At 41.4% G+C, this 22177-nt stretch overlaps 1 protein-coding gene across 1 annotated transcript in view; it reads right to left on the bottom strand.

The window, feature by feature from the left end:
* Window positions 1-957: 957 nt before the first annotated feature.
* Window positions 958-22177, bottom strand: part of fndc3a (fibronectin type III domain containing 3A) — a 50224-nt gene continuing 29004 nt past the window's right edge. The window contains exons 7-26 of the mRNA XM_049576146.1: window positions 21350-21408; window positions 19991-20157; window positions 19796-19855; window positions 19567-19705; window positions 18302-18355; window positions 18068-18192; window positions 17711-17885; window positions 17079-17165; window positions 15209-15347; window positions 14442-14510; window positions 14211-14329; window positions 13138-13243; window positions 12743-12918; window positions 12470-12583; window positions 12184-12333; window positions 10216-10562; window positions 6840-7052; window positions 6379-6545; window positions 5159-5283; window positions 958-3473 (exon numbers count right to left, since the gene is read on the bottom strand). Of these exons, the coding sequence (XP_049432103.1) occupies window positions 3150-3473; window positions 5159-5283; window positions 6379-6545; window positions 6840-7052; window positions 10216-10562; window positions 12184-12333; window positions 12470-12583; window positions 12743-12918; window positions 13138-13243; window positions 14211-14329; window positions 14442-14510; window positions 15209-15347; window positions 17079-17165; window positions 17711-17885; window positions 18068-18192; window positions 18302-18355; window positions 19567-19705; window positions 19796-19855; window positions 19991-20157; window positions 21350-21408 (2915 nt within the window). The 3' untranslated portion in view covers window positions 958-3149. The remainder of the gene's footprint in view (window positions 3474-5158; window positions 5284-6378; window positions 6546-6839; window positions 7053-10215; window positions 10563-12183; window positions 12334-12469; window positions 12584-12742; window positions 12919-13137; window positions 13244-14210; window positions 14330-14441; window positions 14511-15208; window positions 15348-17078; window positions 17166-17710; window positions 17886-18067; window positions 18193-18301; window positions 18356-19566; window positions 19706-19795; window positions 19856-19990; window positions 20158-21349; window positions 21409-22177) is intronic.

The following is a 22177-nucleotide window of genomic DNA, read 5'->3' as shown; positions in this document are numbered from 1 at the left end:
GTCTACCCCTGCCTCAGTCGGTTAGTTAGTGTTATTGGGTCTTCAGTTTTAAAGGGTCAGTTCAGATTCACCAAAGCCACACAATACACACAAAACTACTACAGAGGCAGCAGTAGATCAGCAGCTCCTGTGTTCAGTGAGGTAAAATGACCGTTTTTGTCAATGGAGTCTGGCTTTGAAGAGAGCATAGCTAAGTAACGTTCAGGTCAGTTTTAAATAGTATGGTTTTAGTGAAAATGCATGTGTTTTGGGAAGCACTGAGCATACAACTGGATACATGAGACTTCGATCATTCTCATAAGTTGATGAGAGTTTTTGAATCTTCGTTCACCGGGGGCATGCAAGAAGAACAAAGTTTTCTTCATGAATTCAACATAACACAGAGTGAGTAATATATATATATATATATATATGTATGTATAAAGGCTATAAACCATCTGGAAATTTAGGAATAAAAATCAGAAAAAACAGTTTCCTAGACCATGTTCTCCCCAGGTCAGCATGGGTTTCCTCCAGCTTCCTCTTACAGTCCAAAGACATGCAGGTTAAGGTAACTGGGAACTTAAAATTACCCATAGGTGTGAATGTAAGCATAAATGCTTGTCTGTCTCAATTAGTCAGCCCTCTGATAGTCTGGTGACCTATCCAGGGCATACATTGCCCCTAACCCAATGTCAGCTGCAACAGGTTCCAGACCCGTGAACAGGATAAGATACAAATAATGAATAAATAAAATGAGTGTCCCAGAGCCTAAGGCAACTTCAAATGTTGTTTTCTCTGAACATTTGTCCAAAATCAAATAAATATTCAATTAACAATGATTAAAAACATCAAAGCAAAGCATCAAATGCTTACATTTGATCAGCTGGACGGAGTAGATGTTCGACGTTTTTACTTGGTAAATTAACAATTAATGGATGATCCAAAGACAAGCATATGCCCAAACTTCAAACATGATTAAGAATTATAAATCTTTTATTGTGCATGGATCCTTTGTAGATATCATGGCTATACAGATACACTTTAGATACATATCTATGATTATACATTTTTCCCATAACGAACATTTTAAAGTGATATGTCTGGTAGTATGTATAGTATAACAAATTTTCATTTTGGAATGTACGGTGTATGAGGTAACTGCAAACATTAAAATTACATAAAAATGGTCTCTATTTTTGTGCATATTTTACTCATTTTTGTAGCATTTTGTTAATCTCCCCAACCAAAGGTAGTAAGCCCGGGGTGAAGAGGTGTTAAAATGGCACACGTTGCAATCGCTATCAAAAATAGGAATTTGAATTCTTTAAATGACAAAGAGAAGACCTTTGCAGAATGTCTGAAAGACCAAATCATGTAATTATCCAAGACGTTTTGCAAGGTACCTGTATTTCATTTTTACGGTTGCAACAGCAGTTACCTGCTCAAAACCAAACAACACTAGACCCTACAGTCAGATTACCACTGAAAACTCAGCGTTAGAAATCTGTTACGAATACTTAACACACAGAGAAAAGGCAAATTTAGATTCACAGGAAGTACATGATATAACACATTTGTATCTGCCATTTGTGTTCCATGATTTATGAGTACTCAGGATTTATTATTTTCTCTGGAGAGTATTAACTTATATTACTTCAATATTATAAAAAAATATACTTCACACATGTATGACCTGACAAAAGAAATCAAAATAAATCATAAGTAATACATAGAACTACTTTCCATTTCTCTCCTGATTACGTATGTTTACTAACATCAAATAAATGTTGCAAAAATAAAAGTAAATAAAACACAATTTAGAGTCTTCTAACACTAAAAGAAAAACATCAAAACTTAAGAGAAATTAAGAAAATTCTCCCGAGATTTTTTCCTCTCCAATTAAGGCCTCTGAAACAACTGGTACATACTTTTTTCTTTCTTTCTTTTTTTTTTTTCCTTTTTTTTTTGCTGAGATAGATCAGCTGTTTCAGTGACACATTATGTGGTACTACAACTTTTAAAACAGCCAAAACACAAGTAGGGTTGCACAATCTCAAAGTGTGTTCTATAAAATGCATCACAAGACCAAGACGCAATCAGTCAAGGTTTTCTTTCACTAAGGTGCAAAATCAATTACTGGGGAAAAACAAAAACAAAATAAAACAGAACTTACAGGTAAGCATACATTTTTTGTGCTGAACAATATTTTGGAGTAAAGCAGCAGTATAACTATATGATAGTAAAAATAATTAGAATTCACTGTTAGTTTGGTTTTTGTTTGTTTTCTAACTTTATACTGAGCATTTTTTTTTTTCTCAAACTTACAGGTCCTTGTGTCTTCACTGTACAAAAATATACTAACATTTCTCCAGTCATTTTTGCATCCTTAAACATTCTGAACATCAAAAAGATTGGAAAGTGCTAAATGAACGCTCTAAAGTGTGAACAAGATTTTTCATTTCCATTTCTTCTCTCAAAAGACCCCTTAAACTCCAGCAGGGGGTTAAGTCCCTTCATCTGGCCCTGAAGCCCTCCCAGCCGTGTACCTCTGTGGCACTAACTACATACAGTATACACATCTGGACACACACCCCACTGTGCAAACACTGGCCCACCAGGTCCCAGGATCAAATAGCACATAGGCTAATGACACACCTACATACTATTTTTTGGAACACATCTATCAAAAAACAGTTTCATACTGGACACATAAATGGAAATATAAATAATGACTATTTCTATACACATATATATATCTATATATACTGTAATCAACAAGTACATGAGTCAAAGCGCCCCTCCCCCCTAACTTACCCCCTTCCAAAATAAACCATATCCCTGCTCTTTCTGAGTTCCCTTTGCGCAGGAAGCTGACCATAACAAAAAAGAAATCTGAACTGAACAACAGATACCAAAAAGTTGGGACTGGGTGACGAAGGCAGGAGAGTCAGGAGAGTATCACAGGTGCCAAATAAGTTGTTACATCCTCAATTTTAATCGTTATTCAGCTGTCACTCACCAGCCCTCACTCCCGCTGCACCCCATGCGGCTAATGTGATTACTCTGTTGACAGCGAAAAACAATAAGTACAAAACGAAGAATACAAAACAACAGAGAGAGGGTGAAAGAATAAAGCTATAACCCTGCAGCTGGGTGGCGCAAACTGCTTATTTAATGACAAAGTACTGGATGACAAAAGCGATGAGGATGGCGATGACAGCAAAAACCATGAGGAGGAGGAAAGCGCACTGCTCGTCCGTCAAGCTTCGTCTGGCGCGGCTGGACTCTGTGCCGGCCCTGGACCCCGAGCCGGCCGCGCCGCCGCCCACCGCCACATCGTTCCGCTGGGGGGAGAGGGTTACTGTGGGGCTGTAGGGGCCGCTGAGTTCAGGGGCATCCTGGCACTGCCTGATAGCACACACCCGGAAACGGTAGTCGCTGTTGGTTTGCAGATTCTGGACGTGGAAGGATGTGGCAGAGCCTTTGTAGGCCTGTGAATAGGAGGGAGAAGGAGAAAAACTGTGATTAAAAGCTGAAAATAAGACAGTGAGAGAGTGAAATGTTTTTTATTTGTTTAGAAGTGAGATACTGAGGATTTTTTTTCAAACTGCAGAAATAATTTGTGTCAAACCTAGTGACCAGTATTAGAGAAATAAAGTTGTTTGCTGAACTGTATTGAAGCTGAAAAAATCTTTCCCATCTTACTGCTTACGATCAACTGGATGAAACTGCCTTCCAGCAGACCAGCATGGATAATGGGAAAATAGTTACGCATCCCTCTTTCAGCTTTTACTGGTTTTTTTTAAATTTTTATTTACAGAGTGATTTATTTGTCAGAGTGATGTTGTTTGTTGCCTTGGATGAAGAGGGAAGCCATCTGCCATAGCTGTTTGTCCAGCTGACGCGCCCACAAGATTTTAGAGAGCTTTGTGAACTTGAACTGTTTGGTTGCCAGAGTGACACCGTTTTGATTCTATTTACTGAGTGACCTAGGGGTGTGTGTCCACATTTTCTTTTTTTCTTTGGGGGGGGGGGCAGGGGGCAGGGACGGGACGGGACAGAAAAGTGGCAGCAGGTTCCTTGGGAGGACTTTATCCCAATGCTTCACACATAGGTTTCTGTTTCTTTGACAAGAATATCTTTAGCTAAGTGGCTAACACTTACAGTAATAACACCACAACACTCACCAGCAGCATTCAGCCAACATTCAGCTGACCTGCTCCCACAAATAAGCTTTTCTGTCTTTGTTGCGATAGCTTCTGACTGACATATCATACAGCTTGGGACAGACAGTAAAGCTGCAGTGATGACACTGTTGTGTAAGTACCTTCAACTAGAAGCACTCAGAGCAGCCACAAAAAAAGCTTGAGCACTCTGAAAATAAGAGGCTGTGTGCAAAGCCACATATGCTCTGTCCTCATTGGGACCAACTTTAAAAAGACGCTGGTGCTAAGAAAAAAACGCTACGTGAACACAGGCCCTTACTCTTCCTTTAAATTGTGACAGTGAGCCTAAAATTCTATTCAACATAATCACAGTTTGCATGGGTTATAAACTGGGAATGCAATAAAAAAATATTGAAGACAAAACAGAGGAGCAGTTTTTATACTGGGTTTCACATATACTGGCCAGAAGAAGTATAAAAAAATATTAAACCGTCCATTATACACCAGACAAACTAAACTAGCCTGGTTGGTGCAAAGATTGAAGCAAACTGCCTCAATCAACTCAGCAAATGAATAATTCCTCTTTCTTTAAACATGGGCTTTCAAATCTAGGCCACTGTGACCGACAATAAGGATGGAAACGAAATCAGGCAGGATGGCAAACACATATTTCAACTCCCTGATTCAATTGCCATGTATGATGTGGTGAGATTAGCATAAGTCTGCAGTGGCCATTACTCCACGTTAACATGGCTGGAGGCCACTGAGAAGGATGAATGTACTGGCAGGTGCTAGACACCCAGGATACCTCATGGATCAATGACCTTTGCATAATGGGCAATTTAAAGCCAGCAGTGTCTAATACGTCACAGTGAGAATATTATGGGCCTGGATCCATCTGTATCCTGATCTGAATAAAAAGGCCACTGTGATGAATGGCAGGTCAGCCGCAGGTAAGGACACAAAACACGAAAAGGAATAACAAAACCTTCACACTACAACATCAGTACCTGTTTAAACTCGGAGTTCCCCATCATGCACTGCAAGGTGTAGATAATCGGGTCCCCCTTCATGGGAGGCAAGGCCTCCCATGTGACTTCACAGGAGTTGTCATCCAGACGCTCCACTTTAGGGACTGGAGAGTGGAGGAAGAAAGTGCAGATGTAATGAAAAGTACACTGAAGGTGGGCGACAGAAAGTGCTGTACCACATTACTGCCACTGAAAGACTACCTTGGGAAAAAATACCCACAACACTATATGGTTTGAACTCATACAGTATGATCAACCAGCCACATTTGCAAAAGCTGGCAGCAGCTTTTAATTCTTTAATACTAAAAAGGAAAAAACATAAGAGAAAATAAGGCACCAAGCTATGAACTTTTTGTTTAAATGAGAGCTCTGGGGGATATTTCAAAGTGGGGTTGCTACATAAATTATCCGCTTTAATACAAGAGAACTTGCTTTAATACGTGTGGTGGCTCAGCTGAAAAACTAAGAGCAAATTCTAGACAGCTACATGTAACTTTTCCCCATTAGCAAAGTGCCATAACTATGAGTCATGCTCTTCTTTAGGTAGGTGGCATTTTGAGCAAAAACAACAAAAACAAGTGGTTGTTTTGAACTGGTTAAGTGCCCTGGTAATCATGACAAAACAATAGCAGGGAGGATTTGAATCCTTTTTGGCAGTGTGATAACATGCTTTAGACTTAACACTGAAACGGTTAGTCTGAATTCAAACAGTTAATGGTTGAGAGTCCACTTCACTGTGTAGGGAGACAAACTTTGTTGAGTAACACTGACAAACTGGCACATGACTGCTTGAATCAAAAGCGGTGCCGCACTGAGAATAAAGCCCACGTCCTCATTACTGACTTCAACGTGTGGGATCAAAAGAGGCTTTGCAGGGGCTGGCTGAGACCAGACCACTGTGCTGAACAACCCGACTCATGATGACAGCCGACAAGTGAATCTCAGGCTGCTAGGTCTTAATCAAATGCAAGTCAAACTTGGGTCAACTGAGGTTGAAAGCTGAGCACACTAGCTGTCTGTATGTCAGCATTGAGTGTTTATAAAGATAATAAGAGCTGATCTACATTGGGTAGCTAGAGATAAAGAAAGAGATAGAGCCAGAGAGAGAGATTGAAAGAGACATATTAAGAGAGCCTTTTATATAGAGAGACAGAAACTAAGAAAGAAAGGTAGGACCAAAGAAAAGGCTTTCACTCTACCTTTCACAGGGGCTGGAGGGGAGCGTGGGGTGGTGAATGTGTAAACATTGGAGAAGGGCCCTTCGCCCGCCTCATTAAAGGCCTGGATGCGGAACGTATAAGAGGTAGACTCATTAAGCCTCTGGACTTTGTGTGTGTGGCATGGTCCTTTATACAAGGATATAAATCTGCAATGACAGGAACATGAAAAAGAGAAAGAAAGAGAAAGGATTTAATGAGCAAAAGATGACAAAAAGCAACCGAGACAATTGACTCATCTGTCAGGAAATATACAGTGGCATAAAGCACATCTTCAGTTCCTGTCTCCTTACACTGTGAAGACACTCCATCTGATGCATTACTTCCCATGTACCCCGCCTACCTCGATACAGTTATCTGCAGCTTTTGCTCACCAGTCTCCTCTCTTATCAGTTTCTCTCTCGCCAGGTCACTTCCCCTCATCTGACTAATGGGCCACTGACCTGCCGCTCTTGTCCCCCATCTGCAGCTGATATTGGAGGGCATCTGAGGTGGTGGCTTTGGCTGGGCCATCGCCCCACTTGAGCCTGAGAGTCTGGTGGCTGAAGGCGGTGCACTCCAGGCGGGGTGGTTGTGGAGGCAGGGGCTTTGTCTTCAGCTTAAAGGTGTGACTAAAGGGGCCTGTTCCCAGGCTGTTCAGGGCTTGGATGCGGATCCTGAGGAAGAAAAAGAAGAGAGATGTTGACAGAGTCCTCAAACACGCTTTTATTATAGACAAGACAACAAAATGAAAGATCAGAATTAAGGTTTTGGTGATGTGGTTGACATGGAGCAGAAGGGAGATGGTGTGGACAAACAACTCTGAAGTTGTGGACTTGGGTGGAGGGGGTAATGATGGAGCTGTCAATATTGAGTGAGATATCCTGGGTGGGACGGGTAAGGAGTTTCTAAATCATTGGCCCAAAGGAGTTTGGGCCAATGATTTAGATTTCCGATTTATTGCAGCTGAGTTCTACAGAGCTGCTTTGCATTCATGTTTTAATGTCTGTGGTGAGTGTCAGCAGTGATGGTCTTGGAGGAGAGGTAGAGTTGAGTGTCATCTGCATAACAGTGAAACTGGAAGCTGTGGTGGCAGAGGATCTGTCCAAGTGGGAGCATGTTGAGGACGAAAAAGGGGCACCAAGCTCCAAACCCTGGGTGACACTGTGGGTGACAGGGACTATGGACGATGTGCATCATTGATAGCGATGAATTGATGTCTGACGATGAGACAGGACTGGAACCAGGAGAGGGCAGTGCCACTAATACTGCCTGAGGCAGGTGATGAGTGTGGAATGGTTAATGGTGTCAAAAGCAGCACTGAGGTCGAGGAGGATGAGGATGTTGATGGAACCAGAGCCCGAGGAAGACAGTAGGTCGTTAGTGACTTTAATCAGGGCAGTCTCAGTGCTGTGTTTTGAGCGGAAGCCAGACTGAAAAGGCTCATAGAGGTCATTGAAGTCAAAGTGGTATTTGAGTTGAGTGGTAACGACTCTCTCTAGAACTTTGGACAGTAAGAGAAGATTGGACATGGACCAGTAGTTCTTGGGGGAGAGAGGGTCAAGTCCAGGTTTTTTGAGTATTGGGGTGACTACTGCAAGTTTTAAGGTGGAATGGGTGAAGCCATAAGACAGGGAGGAGTTTCCTGTTTTGGTCACAAGTGGGCAGAGTGTGGGGAGACAGGCCTTGACAAGGGTGAATGGAAATGGGTCCAAGGTACTAGCAGAGGGCCTCATACCAGCTACCACATAGGATAAGTCAGATGGAGAGATTTCAGTAAACGATGAGAGGGTGTGTTCTGTGGGGGTTCATGTACGGGTCCATAGGGTGTGGATGAGGCCAGCTGGTTGTGAATAGTGACAATTTTATTTTCAAGGAAACTAAAGGAAGTTTCATCTGTCAATGGTGAAGGATTGAGAGGTTGTCCATGGGTTAAAGGAGTTTACTGATGGTGGAGAATAGTGTCGAATGGTCTTGGCAGGGGTTCGTGATAAAATTTAAAACAGCTGATCATGCAGCAGAAATAAACGCAACAACCGCCAGTAAGTGTGCTGCCTCTGCTGTCTGTGTTGCTGCCTTTATGCAGGGGGGTGGGTCTATGCTCCACACACAGAGTAGACAGCAGTGTAACTTTAGAGCAGAGCCCACAGCAGAGGGGGTGAAACAGACTTCAGGATATATATTACTAAGGTCACCGATGATAATACTCATTATCCATCAGTGCGACAAAAGGGAGACAGTATGATCAAGTTATCAAACACATGTTGGACAAGCAGAACACGAACTGGCAGAAATGTGACGACTTTGGCCATTCTGCCTGCTATAATTGGTTGCCTCCTCTTAAGCTACATCTGATTTGTTTTATACATGGAGCTCGTTATGTTAAAGTGCTGAAAGTAAACTTGTGTTATCATCCAAAGCTGAGGAAATTGTTGACAAAAAATTAACACAACATAAATGATATGGCGATGGTTTTGATATCTCAAAAGCAACAAAGCCCAGATTAAGATGGTTCGCAAAATATGCTGTCAGTCGTTGCCAACCAAGACATAAAACAACCAATATTTTACATCACCTGAAAAGGTACTATCCTAGCGACCACACTATTATTTCAGTGAGTTACAAGGCAAGCTGACTAGTATTGTTTTGTTAAGGCAGATGAAGCATGTTCCCAAAGTTATACCTTTATATTTAGATGTTATTCAATATATCATTTTATCACAAACTACATTCAGAACCAAGCCATGTTTACACACTACTGCTTATGCTAGTCTATTTTGTATGTAATAAATTATACTAATGAACCTTGGTTTATTCAGACTTCAGTCATTATCAGAATACTCTTCTAACTAGCAGCATTGTCAAATTATATCTCATAATACATATCAATATTGATCAATATGGAAAAAATGTTCATGATCATAGTTATTGCCACATTGCCCAGCCCTGACACAGACTGTCAAGTGACATTAACAGTACTTTCTTTTAATCTCATCAGAAGATGTTGATATTCAGCCTTAGTTAGCAGCAGAACAGTGACTTATTTAGTGTTGTCCTGAATAGGGCTGCACAATTATGTGAAATATTATGGAAATCGCAACACAATGCCCAAATAGCAGGAGCTAGAATTTTTTATACAACATACCGTTATAAATGAAGCACTGTGGTGCTACAAAATGCCCTGGCAAATCACATTTCAGACATAAGGCAACATATTTATTTGGAACAGAGCCCCGCAAAAATCCAATTATTATTATTTTTTTTTTTTCCAGTTAAAGCAAAATGCAAAAATTACCATTCCCACTAAAACCATGCCTCATATTATCATAACAATATCTGTCAAAATAATCACAATATGTTTATTGTTGCATATGGTGCAGCCCCTGATTCTGAACACGATCACACTGGCTAAAAGCTGAAAGTCAGTACTTTAATCTAACCTCAGTCTTTGTTCGATTACAGGTACAATGTGTAAAGCCAAACAATGAAAAAAATATATCACTGTCCCACAGCTTCCTGACTGAACTGTGTGACTGCCACAGTTCTGTGTGGGCTTAAAATATAAACCACATCTAATTTAAGTTGTATAAAACACATCCCTATGTGGATAATCATAGGACTCTTAAAATGATAATCCACAAGGGACTTTTTATTCAATTTAACTCTGCATAACTTAAACTCAAGAACTAATACTTATACTTGTCGAGCAAGTATCCGAGTGTGCAATGAAATCCAACGGTTTCACAACTGTTAGCTCTTGTTGACATGTGAAAGATACAAAATTGTGTAATACAACATTATAATGCAACACTTTTGAGTTCACGAAGAGGAAGCACGAACCTGTAGCTGGTGTCAGGCTGCAGATGTTGGATGATGTGTTTGGTGACGGGACCAACAACAATGGGCTGGCGCTCTCCGAGGTCAATCAGGTAGGACGTGATCTCAGAGCCATGATCACATGGGGAGTCCCAGCTAATGCCCAGGCAGGTGGACGGAGAGTAGAGTGGTTGCGGCCGCAAAGCGTCATCCTCATCTTCCTCGTCTTCATCTGCGTCTGCTGGAGTCTCGTACCTTTGAAGCTCGGACTCCTTCAGTGCGTAGATGTTGCTGACGGCTGCAGGCACAGAACAGGGCGTATGGCACAACACCGCCTCGCTGAAGGGCCCCACGCCAGCCACATTCACAGCCTGCACAATAGCAAGACAAAAAGAGTCAGCTCATCAAGTCAACGTCAACTCTCACTTGTGACGTGAAAAGATACGTGTAGTATCCACGTTTGACCACAAGGTGGCATTCCAATGTAAACATAACTGGTGAGGGTTTCAACAAGTCCTAACAAGTGCATTGTTTTCATTTTCTAGCAAAGTCATTAAGTGAAAAAAAGACATATTTGAAAAACTAGGACCATATGGGTTTGGTTTTTTATCAACTACTATGATGACATTCTCGTTTTATAGCCTGACCAGAGTGTAATATTTTGGGGATGGTTTGGGTATGAATACTGTGGACCAATAGAGGCAATGAGGAAAATATTCACACTGTATGTGTGATAACCCATAAACAACCAGTGTCCCTCCATTCTTCCTTTGCTGGATCACAAAAGAGGCTGAAAGAGAACAGCACGGCCTGAGAATTCAGCCTGAACCAGAACCAAAGGACAGAGCCAATGTTTTAATGCCAGAATCCATCTCTTCTTTTCCTGGCTTAATTGGTCACAGTCTCAAAATGCATTCAGTGAAACAGCATAAGACGTAGTCTACATGGACAGCATGAGACATGGTCTAACTTGCTGCCCATTCATCATGATGAAGTGGTGAACCAACTGTGGTTGAGACATAAACATGGTAATGTAGCTCTTAGCACACAGTAATTAGCAAATTATAACAGGCAAGTGCACAAAATCAAACCCACCAGCAAATCCTAAAACATAACCATCTTCTGCTATGCAGGTGCTTCATGAATTGAAACTGACACCACTTTGCACTGATGTAAAAAGAACATCACATCAAAAATCAAGTCCAAAAATACTGTCTACATCATCGACAACCAACTAGGCTCACAAGGAAGGAATCTTCAAAACCTGATAATCTGGGGACCCACTGTAGTTATTTTCTTATATTCTGCATAATTATCATCCAAAGCACAGTTCCAACCTATTGGGATGATGCCATTTACATCTGCAATCACAATTGTAAGTGGTGAGGTGTTACATATAAATTTAAGTAGTTATAGTAGATGTAATTTCCTTTCCAGCTGAGGCATGACTCCTACACATTTTATCTTTCCTACTCAGCATAGGACTAGAGACAATCCATATAGATTAAATGGGGGTTTCAAACACCTCAATGCCTTAATGGAATTAGACCTAACATGAAACCCTGACAGTGTTATTATCACATTTTACCTATTGAGCCACAGACAAAGAAAGAAATGGTGGGACTTCTCTCTTTGTTCCCAAAAAACAAAAAGGGATTTTTTAAAAGAAAAATACAGTTATGCATTCATCTTCATCAAATGATGGTGAGAAGAGGCTGGGACAGATTTGCTGACTTACCACAAACCCCTTCATTTGACCAGATTTATTCTTACAGATCTGCACTGAAAATGTGATGTTGTTTCACTGATCTTCGCTGCTCTTAGCCTGCACAATCTAGTTGCGATAACTCTAGTCTTCACAAATGTACTCATGATGAAACTATTCACGCAGGGTTAGTATGGTGAGATGTGATTCTATTTTGAAGATGTCTTTTTAAAAGTCTGAAAAAATGAAAAATAGCCTTCAGAAATGAAGTGTTTCTTGGTGCTCACCTGTACCCGGCAGAAATAGTTGGTTGCAGGCAGCAGCCCCTTCATTTCATGGCTGAGTGCTAGTCCGCTGTAACACACCTGCATGCTGCCCTCAGCAGCTCCCCACTCGAGACGAAACTCTGTCACCTGAGCTCCATTGCAGGGAGGGGCCTGGAAGACAAACACCAATGAGCATGCCCACCAGCACTTAGTTTAATCATAATGCAGCTGCACATCCCCAGAACGATGCATGTGATGTAATGGTCCGTGTATGTCAGTGGAGGAATGGAAGTGGAGTGACTCTTACCTCCCAGCTCACAACAACACAGCTGGGGGATTTGCAGGTGGTGGATGGAGCCTTGCACTGCTCAGGAGCCCCGGGGCCAGTTGTAACCTCACAGCGCTCCGAAAGAGGTCCAAACTATCCACACAAAAGAACAACAACAATTTTAACAAAAAATAAATTAAAAAAATTCATATTAAAGCTGGGTATAGTGAGAGAGGATTCAAAGCATGCAGCGAAAAAACACAAACAATCCCCTTCTGTTATTGATAGATCAGACTTGACAGTCTTTCTCACCCCAGCCTTGTTTGCTGCCTTGAGCCGGAAGCTGTAGGTTTTGCCAGGCATTAAGCCTCCCACAGAGCAGTCCATCTCTGGACCCTGGTAAACCTCCCTGCTCTCCTCAGACTGCGGCCCACTCACTTCTACACTGTAGCAGGACACTGGGCTGCCTCCGTCCACCTGAGGGGGACCTAGGAAATGTGTGCAGCCAGTGTTTATAAATCAATATACTTAAAAAGGGTTTTCTGAGAAAAAAGTAATATAGTACATACACAAAGACAAATGCACAAACGGCAAAATAATACAAACTGCATCATCAAAGCTTTGAGGTAGTTTGCTAGACAAACAAATGCATCAACAGAAGCTAGAATACATCCCACACAGATCTGAGTTGGAGAGGAATGACTCACCCCAACGCAGTTGCACCTCCCTGGCTTTAGGCTTGCCCACCAGCCGAGGGGGCTGGCAGGGCCCTGGGGGCACTGCGGGAGTCTGGACCTGCAGGGTCTCCGACAGCTTGCAAGGGAAGACAACACACCAATTAAGACCCAGAGAAAATAACAAATTGACAATCTCATCCCCCTGCTCTCTTTCTCTTTAACACAACACAAACACAGTGGATACAAACTGTCATTTTCATCAGGTTATCAGATTGATTCAGGCTACAAAGGCCAAAAAGGAGATAAATGTAAATGCATCATTCAACCAGCACAGAGAAATATGCTGTAGTCCTAACAAAGCTGTGGATTGAGTTAGACAGATTGTCTGGTGAGAGAAAAAATAGGTTTCCATTTTTCAGACTCTCAACTTCTGTGACAAAAGGCAAACATGTGAGTGTTATGTCACATTGTGCTGCACCAAAAGCAGGATCTCGCCACCGTGAGTCACGTTTCTTTACAAGTCCCATCATGAATGAATGCATGCACTAACAGCTGATGAAGAAATTAATGAAGAGTGTCTGTGAACTGAACTAATTAAGAAAAACATCCACTGACACATGCAGGGAGTGTTAATCGATTACTGGGCTTTGTCTTGTTCTTACACACCAGAAAGCGTAGTCTAATCTCCCAACATAGGACACTGGCTGAATGACAATTTCCTATTAAAACTCACCATAAATAGAGTGCACATCTAGAATTATTCATGTAAAATTTATCAGATCAAACCATGGGATGTAGAGAGATTCATGACTGCCTGCCCTAACAATTACAATATATGTAACAGCCGAGAAATGAAATAATAATACCACAGCCAACAGAAAAACACTGTACTCAATGACAGTAATTTTAAGTTAAGTTAGAATACACATGTATGTAATTTCAACAGGAATCTTGGCACCTGCCGATATAGACCATACCTATTAAAAGGCAAGAGCAGGTGCATAAAATTGTAACTGATCAGCAAACTGTTAGAATTCCTGTGGCAAAACACAAGGCTGTGTGCGCGACAGCGTGTGCATGTGTGCTGATGCTGAATGACTCACCGGGCTCTGCCCCCCTTCGCTAATGCAGTACACTCGCGTTTGGTAGGAGCAGCCGGGCTTCAAGCCTTCACACACGTGCTCCGTCGCAGGCCCAGAGTACACCTGCTCCCATGACAAGCCTAAATACAAACATGTTGCAAATAATTAAAAATATTTCAATAACTGAATGTGTTCTATGTCCAAAACATTTGTTTTCACTTGAACCTAAACAATTAAACATTTGCAACGTACCGCTTAAGCCCTCGGACAGCTCCACAACATACTTTGTGACTTCTGCGCCACCATTATCTTTTGGAGGCTCTAAATTGCAAAACAAACACACCCAAGAAAAATCATTATCAAACTGCACTAACCAAATTTTTAAATTAGGCAGCCTGACAATGCCAGCAAGCAGTTTTCACTAATGCTATGTCTGGAAATCTACTTGAGAATTAATTCATTGCAGTAAGATGTGTACTGAAGCAAATCAGCAAACTGTGAAATTTGGGGAAATAATACAGGAACCTGCTGCCTCTCAAATCTCTAAAAGCTCATTAATCAGTATTATAACTAAGAAATGTAAAATGCAGATGAAGCATGACTTGCCAACACCATGGCCTTTTTCACCTCTGAAATTTCTTCAGTAATTCATTTTGGTGGAAACAGAGAAATCTGACAATATTTTTAGAGCTGCAGACATGTTTGTTTTTTTTCCTTTATGAAAACTGGAAGCAGAGACCAAGTACAGCTGTGAGTGATGTGTTTGTCCAGTGAGGTGTAGGAAGGATTCATGCTGATGTCTGAATGAAGGAGAGAACTGCCAGTCATCTACTGTACAGACTACTTGGAATTGGAATGCCATCTGTCTCACGCAGATATATATATGTGATCAGGCAGAGCTCAGTGAGACAAGGGAAATTGTAAACTGGCCTTGCCAGGCTATTAACTACATGTAAGACTGAGGAGGGACTGATAGACAAGGCTGATATGGCAAAGGGTAATCAGTAGGAAATGCTCACCCCAGGCCATCTTGAAGGTGTTGGGCAGCACTCTACCTCTGACGACAGGCCTGCAGGGACTGCCAGGCCTGTCAGGGTTCGTGATGAACTCTACCACCTGGCTGGGGTTACTCTTCCCCTCTGAGTTGTATGCTGCCACCTGGAGGAAATGCATGAATACAGGCAGTGAGGAATCATATTATTCCTTAGTAAGAATATTGGGCACTGTTTGCATAAAAGGTCAATGAGGGCCTGTGTATAAAGGTCAGTATGTTTCCTGATGCTGAGCACTAACTAGACTTGGAGGAAGGAAATGGAGGGATCTGTGAGCGTGAGTACAACACTCTACGTGCAACTAGCATGGCCACAAGATAAATACCATAATATGAAAGGATCCCTAAGTCTACAATACACTTCAACAAAACTTTTTAGACGCCACAAGCATTGCAATCAGAAAACGAGACAATGAGCTTTAGTTCCATTTGCATTTCAGTATCGCCAATCTGCGATAATATGAAAATCTCAGTGAGCCTGCAGAGTACAGCTCATCCACATACTGTACCAGCCTCCCCTCACACTGCACAGCTAGATAATTGGAAATGAGGCAGGGAGCAAGCCTTGAGTGACTAATGAACATTTCTATGAATTCGCCATTTGGTGGTTTGTTTGGGTAATCCAATACCTTTCTGTCAGTATTATGCTTACGACTGCTGCGGTGCTGCTTTTTACAGCAACAGAGATCTAAGGCACAGAGGCAACGCATTGCCAGAATACAGCCAGCCTTATTCTTTAAAAGCCAATAATGTCTAATCTTTATTTTCTCATTTGCAATACATAATAAGTATATTACAGGCCCAAGCTCTAGTATGAACAAATATTAAACTCAGCCTGAATATGTAAATGCCCTCCAGGAGTTTCAATCAGCACGGTACTTTTATCTTAAGTGTAAAGTATTATGACTGCATATGTATTTAGCATAAATGGCCTCAATTAGAACTAAACTGCTAAGCCCAGCGGTGTTAAAATCAAAATTCTGAGAGTACAGTATGTATTTATGTGGGTACGGTCTTCTTCATTTGCAAGCTTTGAAAAACTGATCCTTGGGAAGAAATTTTGTGCTTTTTTCTCCCCTTAATTCAAACTGAGTCGAGCTCAATTTGCACACATAACACAAAGGCTATCTGCAGCCTTCACAAAGCCCATTTTAAGACATTCAACACCTTTACAAATCTACCTGGAGCGGATCCCATGACTGATTTAAAAACCAAATTAAGGAGTGAAGCTGTCAGAACCAGTTGATTTTTGTTTGAGCATTGCTAATCAAAGCCCTGCAGCAGAACAAAATAAAATAAAAGATACTTTTTTTTAAGAAAATGAAGAACAAATATATTGAATTAATCTATCTCCAAAAAAAGGGACAGTAATGACCTCTGTCTATAACAGGTGAAGGATGGTCACCTGTCATTTATCAGACCTATTAGTGCATAGTAAAACCGTCAGGAGAGCAACAATTTAGAAGAAACCACTAGAATGAAAGATGGGGAAATGAAGGAGAGGGTGAGAGACAAAGAGAGAAAGACACTTGTCAGTCCATGAACTCAGTCACATTACTGGGCTGGCCAAAAAGCCACTATGGCTCCAATACTTTACTTGACTAGTTTCTCACTAGGGTCCCACATGTGACGAGCAGTGGAGTCCTCCTGTTTATGCTGTCAGTTGCCCTCCACCCTGCTGGCAGAATTCTGCAAATGGATGAGTCATAGGACCACTGTGGGCCTCAACACCCACCCTGCCTGAAGCCTGTCCCCTCCACACTTTCACACTCCACTGCAACCTAAATTAAACCTGTGGATCACTAGCTATGACTGCAAACATTACAGGACTCCCTTACCCTAAACTTGTACTTCGTACTCCTGTGGAGATTCCTGGCTGTGCACGAGAGCTCATCGCCGTCGTAGCTTGGCTGAAAGCCATATCCCTGAGACAAAGACAAATGACAAAGGGAGAAAGAAAACAACTAGGTGAGCAATGACTTACAAGACAACCATTGTAGCACAGAAAATAAAGTGGTCTGCAGAAGACAAACAGTTACAGGGGAAAGGGGAACTTTTTGTGTGTTCCCCGGCAGGCACTATGTCTGCAGGTAGCTGCTTGAGGCAGTGCAGGCAGAGGTGACAGGAGCTATAAATGTCACATAACTTTTGGAGCAAACTGTTGAAGTGTCGCAAAACGAAGATGTGAATTTGATTTTTCCTTTTGGCTAGGTTAATATGAAGAGTACCCGAATGCACTAAGTAGCTGCAGTGTACTTTGTTAATAGCAAACATATTTCATGCGGCCTGAAGATGAACGCAAATCAAAATGATGCACATGGCCATACTGCCCTCTAAGAAGTATCTGCAGCACCTCAGAAGGGAAACTAAGGTCTAATAGTTTACAGAAAACCTTCTGTCTCATTTATGTGATTTGATCTCAAATGACCAGTTGATTTTTCTATTTAAAATAAGACTCTGAGAGACATACCGAGCCTTCCTCCTCCATCTCCAAAACATAGTAGATGTCATCCTCCTTTGGAGAGCTAGTGGGCCTCTGCCACTTCATACACAGCCAGGTCACCCCCGCCATCTCCAGCTCTGGAGGGAAGGGTGGCAATGGCACACTGCATGAGGTGAACAGGTCCACCACTTCACTGAACTCGCTGGGGAGGGCAGAGAGAGACAGAGGATGGGAGAGAATGGGAGAAAGAGACAGGAGAGACAGAGTGAGAGACACACATGCACACACAGATGGAGACAGTGAATGGAAGAAACAGTAACATAAAAATGGACAACAGGGAGGGTGCCATCCAGGAAATAATTGAGAAAAATCTTGCCAGCCTACCTTACACCCATGTCATTTTTGGCTGCAAGGCGAAAGGAGTATCTTGAAGCTGGTGAGAGCTTGGTCACTCTGTACTGCTTCTGAGGTCCATAGTAGCACTGTTCAAAAATCCCAGTGCCCTTCCCCTTCAGAGAACAACATTTTTAGTTTTAAAAACAAGAGATCTCAGTTCCACATAAAACATGTGAGTGTGGTGCAGTATTCAACATCTCTTTATGTTAGATGTTAGATTACCTCATCCCACTGAAGAATGTAGTTTTGGATTTTGGAACCGTTGTCACATGGAGCCTATAAATAACCATACATTTTTTGTTATATCTCAATCAGATAAATACATAAAACACACATGGCTTGAAGGAGCAGAGTGTAGGATTTAGTGACATCTAGCAGTGAGGACTGCAGATTGCACCCAGCTATAACTTTGCTCACGAACCATGAATAAACTCCTGGTTAGGATTCCTTCAGTGTTAATTGTTCAGGAGGTTTTTACCGGGAGCTGAATTATCCACAAAGGTCTCTTCCTCTCCTAAACAAACAGACACACTGAATAAAGCAGTTTCACTATTTGGCTTATCTTGAAGGGGCTGCTAATTCTGGCGGCCAATGTGCAAACATAGATAACATTTATCTACATCCAAATTTGGTTTGTCCATTCTAGGCTACTGTAGAAACATGAAGGTGCAACAAGGCAGACTGTACACAAGGACTAGCTCCCTAAGTAGATATGAACTGCTCATTCTGAGGCAACAAAAACACAACAATTCTTATTTTGAGGTGACTACACTCACGAAAACATATATATAATATTATATTCTGCTAATATATCCCCCTAAATCCTACACACTGGACCTTTAAGCCCCACCACCCTTCATTCAATATCTTGTGCTAAACATTTCTTATTACTGCCACTAATTACAAAGAGGCACTCTCAAGCCTTACTAATGACAAATAAGGTGCAACCAGGTGTGCACACTCTTCTATGGTTTAATTAATTCTGTGAAGTTTGCTGAGCATGCAGGGTTGTTATCAAAGTGCCTTGCTACACTCTAACACATTTACACTCGCACCTGGGAGGTGATGTGTGCAACCACTACCTTTTACTGCTAGCAACTGAGCAACTTTAATGAAGCCACAGAAGATAAAGTACCACACTGAAGGGGATCTTAGCAATGATTGTGGAGGAAGGGGATACTGTTTCTGAATAACTTTTTGCTCTTTCTCCTTGCCGGGTTGGGTATTTTGTCATTAACCCATATAGCTACTTAAGAGGACAAGTATGTGTGCGATAGGTATCACGCACAAAACCTGTAATGAAAGGTGTTATGGCTATCAATTAAACAAAATGTCTTGTAACATCCAGAAATGATTACTCTAAACAAAAGAGATAATGGTCTAAATGTTTCTTGCTTTCTGTCACATAGATGCAGTTGCCTATTTTCCTCCACCCCTTAAACTGTGTATTTAAAACCTAACTCCATCAATCATCCAACTGCTTTTACCTTCCACTGGAGTACAAGTGTGTTCTTGGTCCCACTGGCCTTCTTGGGAGCATTGGGAGGATCTGGCTCACAGCTTAAAGTGGTGAAGCTCACAGCCTCCGATGGGCTTCCCTGTAAACAGTTACACATGGCCTGGACCCTGAGGAATGAAGAACAAAGTGGTTACCAAATGTTTCTCCAAGAATTAACACTGTTTCCCAAACAAAAGCAGGCAGGGAGTTACGCCAACCTGACGTGATAGTCTGTTGCTGGTCGGAGGTCTTCTAAAGTAGCACTTAGTTCCTCACCGCTGCAACAAAAAACAAAACAAAACAAAACAAACAAAAAAAAAACATTCATTAATGTTGTTTCAAATTACTGTCTATGTAAAATCTCTAACAACAGTTGATGTTCAATCTTGTAGTGCCTTGTTGATAGTGCTCACCAATACATGCTCTTGTACTTCCCGTCTCTGCCGCTAAATGAGACAGAGACTTCATAGCTAAAGGGTTCCAGGGGGCTGCTGTCGTCCTCCACATTGCCATTCTCACTCTCTGGCCTGGTGGGCGCAACCCAGCTCACTACTGCTCCTCTGGCCTGGATGTCAGATACCTGTCAGATGAAAGTTTCATGGGTCACAATCAAGTCTACATAAAACCATCAGACATGGAAAAAAAGCTTTTACTACTCTGACCATGGCCCTGGCCACATTTCAAAATACACTCACTTTTCTAAATTTAAAACCAAAAAAGTATCTGCTAATCAGTCCTGCATCAAGTTTAAATTTCCGACACAAAAATCACACTGCTTGAGAGAGGAAAAACAGACAGGGATCAAAACATTCAAGCTGATGCCACTTGGGAAAAGGTTTTCAGCACTTGGCAGGGATGTGCTGTGCAACCTTAAGATTTTTCATTCTGTTTTGAGGAGGCTTAAAAATAGCCTCAGCTACACTGCAGGGGGGATTCATATGTGGAAGAACTCAATCAGGTCAAGTCTGTGCCTCCTCCTCCCCTCTGCCCTGGGGGCCCACCTTACTCCTTCACTTCCTACAGTTCGATTCTCAGTCCTTTAACAAAACCGTGTGGCAGCAAAGATGGAAAAAAATCGCTTTCCATTGAAGCTGAGCCTTCCCTGTATTAGACATCCTCCCTTAACTTTATCCATCATCTTTTCAATGGACGTGTTTTGCTATTTTAACAAGATCAGACCTTAGCGACAGTATACGACAAAGTATACTTATAAGGGGTCAAGGAAAATCTCTATCTAATTCTACTGATTCTCATTCAGCTGGTATTAAAACAGCTATTTTTTAAATTTACCCACATTGCTGCTGTGAGCCCGGCACCACTGAACTAAGGCCTTCATCAAAGAATAAAACAAACATGACTTTTGCATACATGTATATTTCTAGCACATTACTTTTCCAAGTCTAATATGTAGTTTAAATCGTCCTCTACGAGCCACTTAGCTCCACGATGATGTGAGAGCTTGGTAACTGTTTAGTTAAAAATCAGCACTTCTTTCAAAACAACGCTCAAACCTTTCAGTTGCTGCTAGCGTAGTTATTTGGTGGCACATTTGGGAATAGCAATCCCCACATGGATGCCAGTCAGCAGGTTTGACTCCATTAGCGGGATGTCAGCAATAATTTATCATGGATGTTTATAGAATGTTTAATGACGCAACGCATTTGGATCATTACTGGTTTTCATGAACTCAGCGCTAATAGAGTCACATAACATCATGCAAATTGTATTAATAAGATAAAGAAAAAAGTACGACAGCAGTAGTGAATACTAACCTCTGGTGTACTGATGGTGCTCAGGAGCGCTTGCAGGGCCTGAGCTTCCGCATCCAGCTCTGAGGAGAGAGATACAGGTAAATGTTTATAGAGAATTGATACTCCCTGTCTTTATGCAATAAAGATTCATTTGAGAAGAAATAACTAAGGCAGGTGATATATAATAGAGTAATACTAATTTCTGCAAGTCTGTGTGCTTCTTGGACAGTGCAGTGATAGGTGTAATTTTGCACCATCTACCCAGTATGTTATCTGGTGGTATAACTACCTCATGCATGCTAAACACAGAATGTTTCAATCTACAATAACTTGTTGCTAAAATTAAAGTAAAAATTACGTATCAAAAAGAATTTCTTTACAGATTCAACATTGCAGATCAACATTTAGAATCAGCAGGTAAACAGAGGGTTTTAATTGTGGAAAAAGTAAAGGCAAGAATTTCATGACAGAAGCTTCACGAGATAAAAAAAAAAAAAAAGATGCAATCATAAGAGGGTTGCTGCCAGAGTCAATGTAATTTTCAAGTTCACGAAGTAGTTTGCTAATTGCGTATATTTGTATGCCCATGTCTAAAAACAGAATGCAAACACTTATTCACCCTCTCTAGGACTTTTCAAAGGTAAAATAAAAAATTAAAATTCAAACATTCCATGACATTTTAGCAGTATCGCTCAAATTACAGTGTTCCTACATTTCAGCAACCTTCATGAGGCCATGAGGTGAAATCATTTTTTTTCTCCACTTTCAAAATTGACAGTAATTCCTTAATTATGCACTGTTGTCGCCAAGTAGCAGTGTTAAACTCCATGATTAATGAGCAGTCAGAGT

The sequence above is a fragment of the Epinephelus fuscoguttatus genome, linkage group LG5 (assembly GCF_011397635.1).
Source record: "Epinephelus fuscoguttatus linkage group LG5, E.fuscoguttatus.final_Chr_v1".
Classification (NCBI taxonomy): domain Eukaryota; kingdom Metazoa; phylum Chordata; class Actinopteri; order Perciformes; family Serranidae; genus Epinephelus; species Epinephelus fuscoguttatus.
Note: the sequence above shows the minus strand (reverse complement) of the source record. Positions and strands in the feature narration are given on the sequence as shown.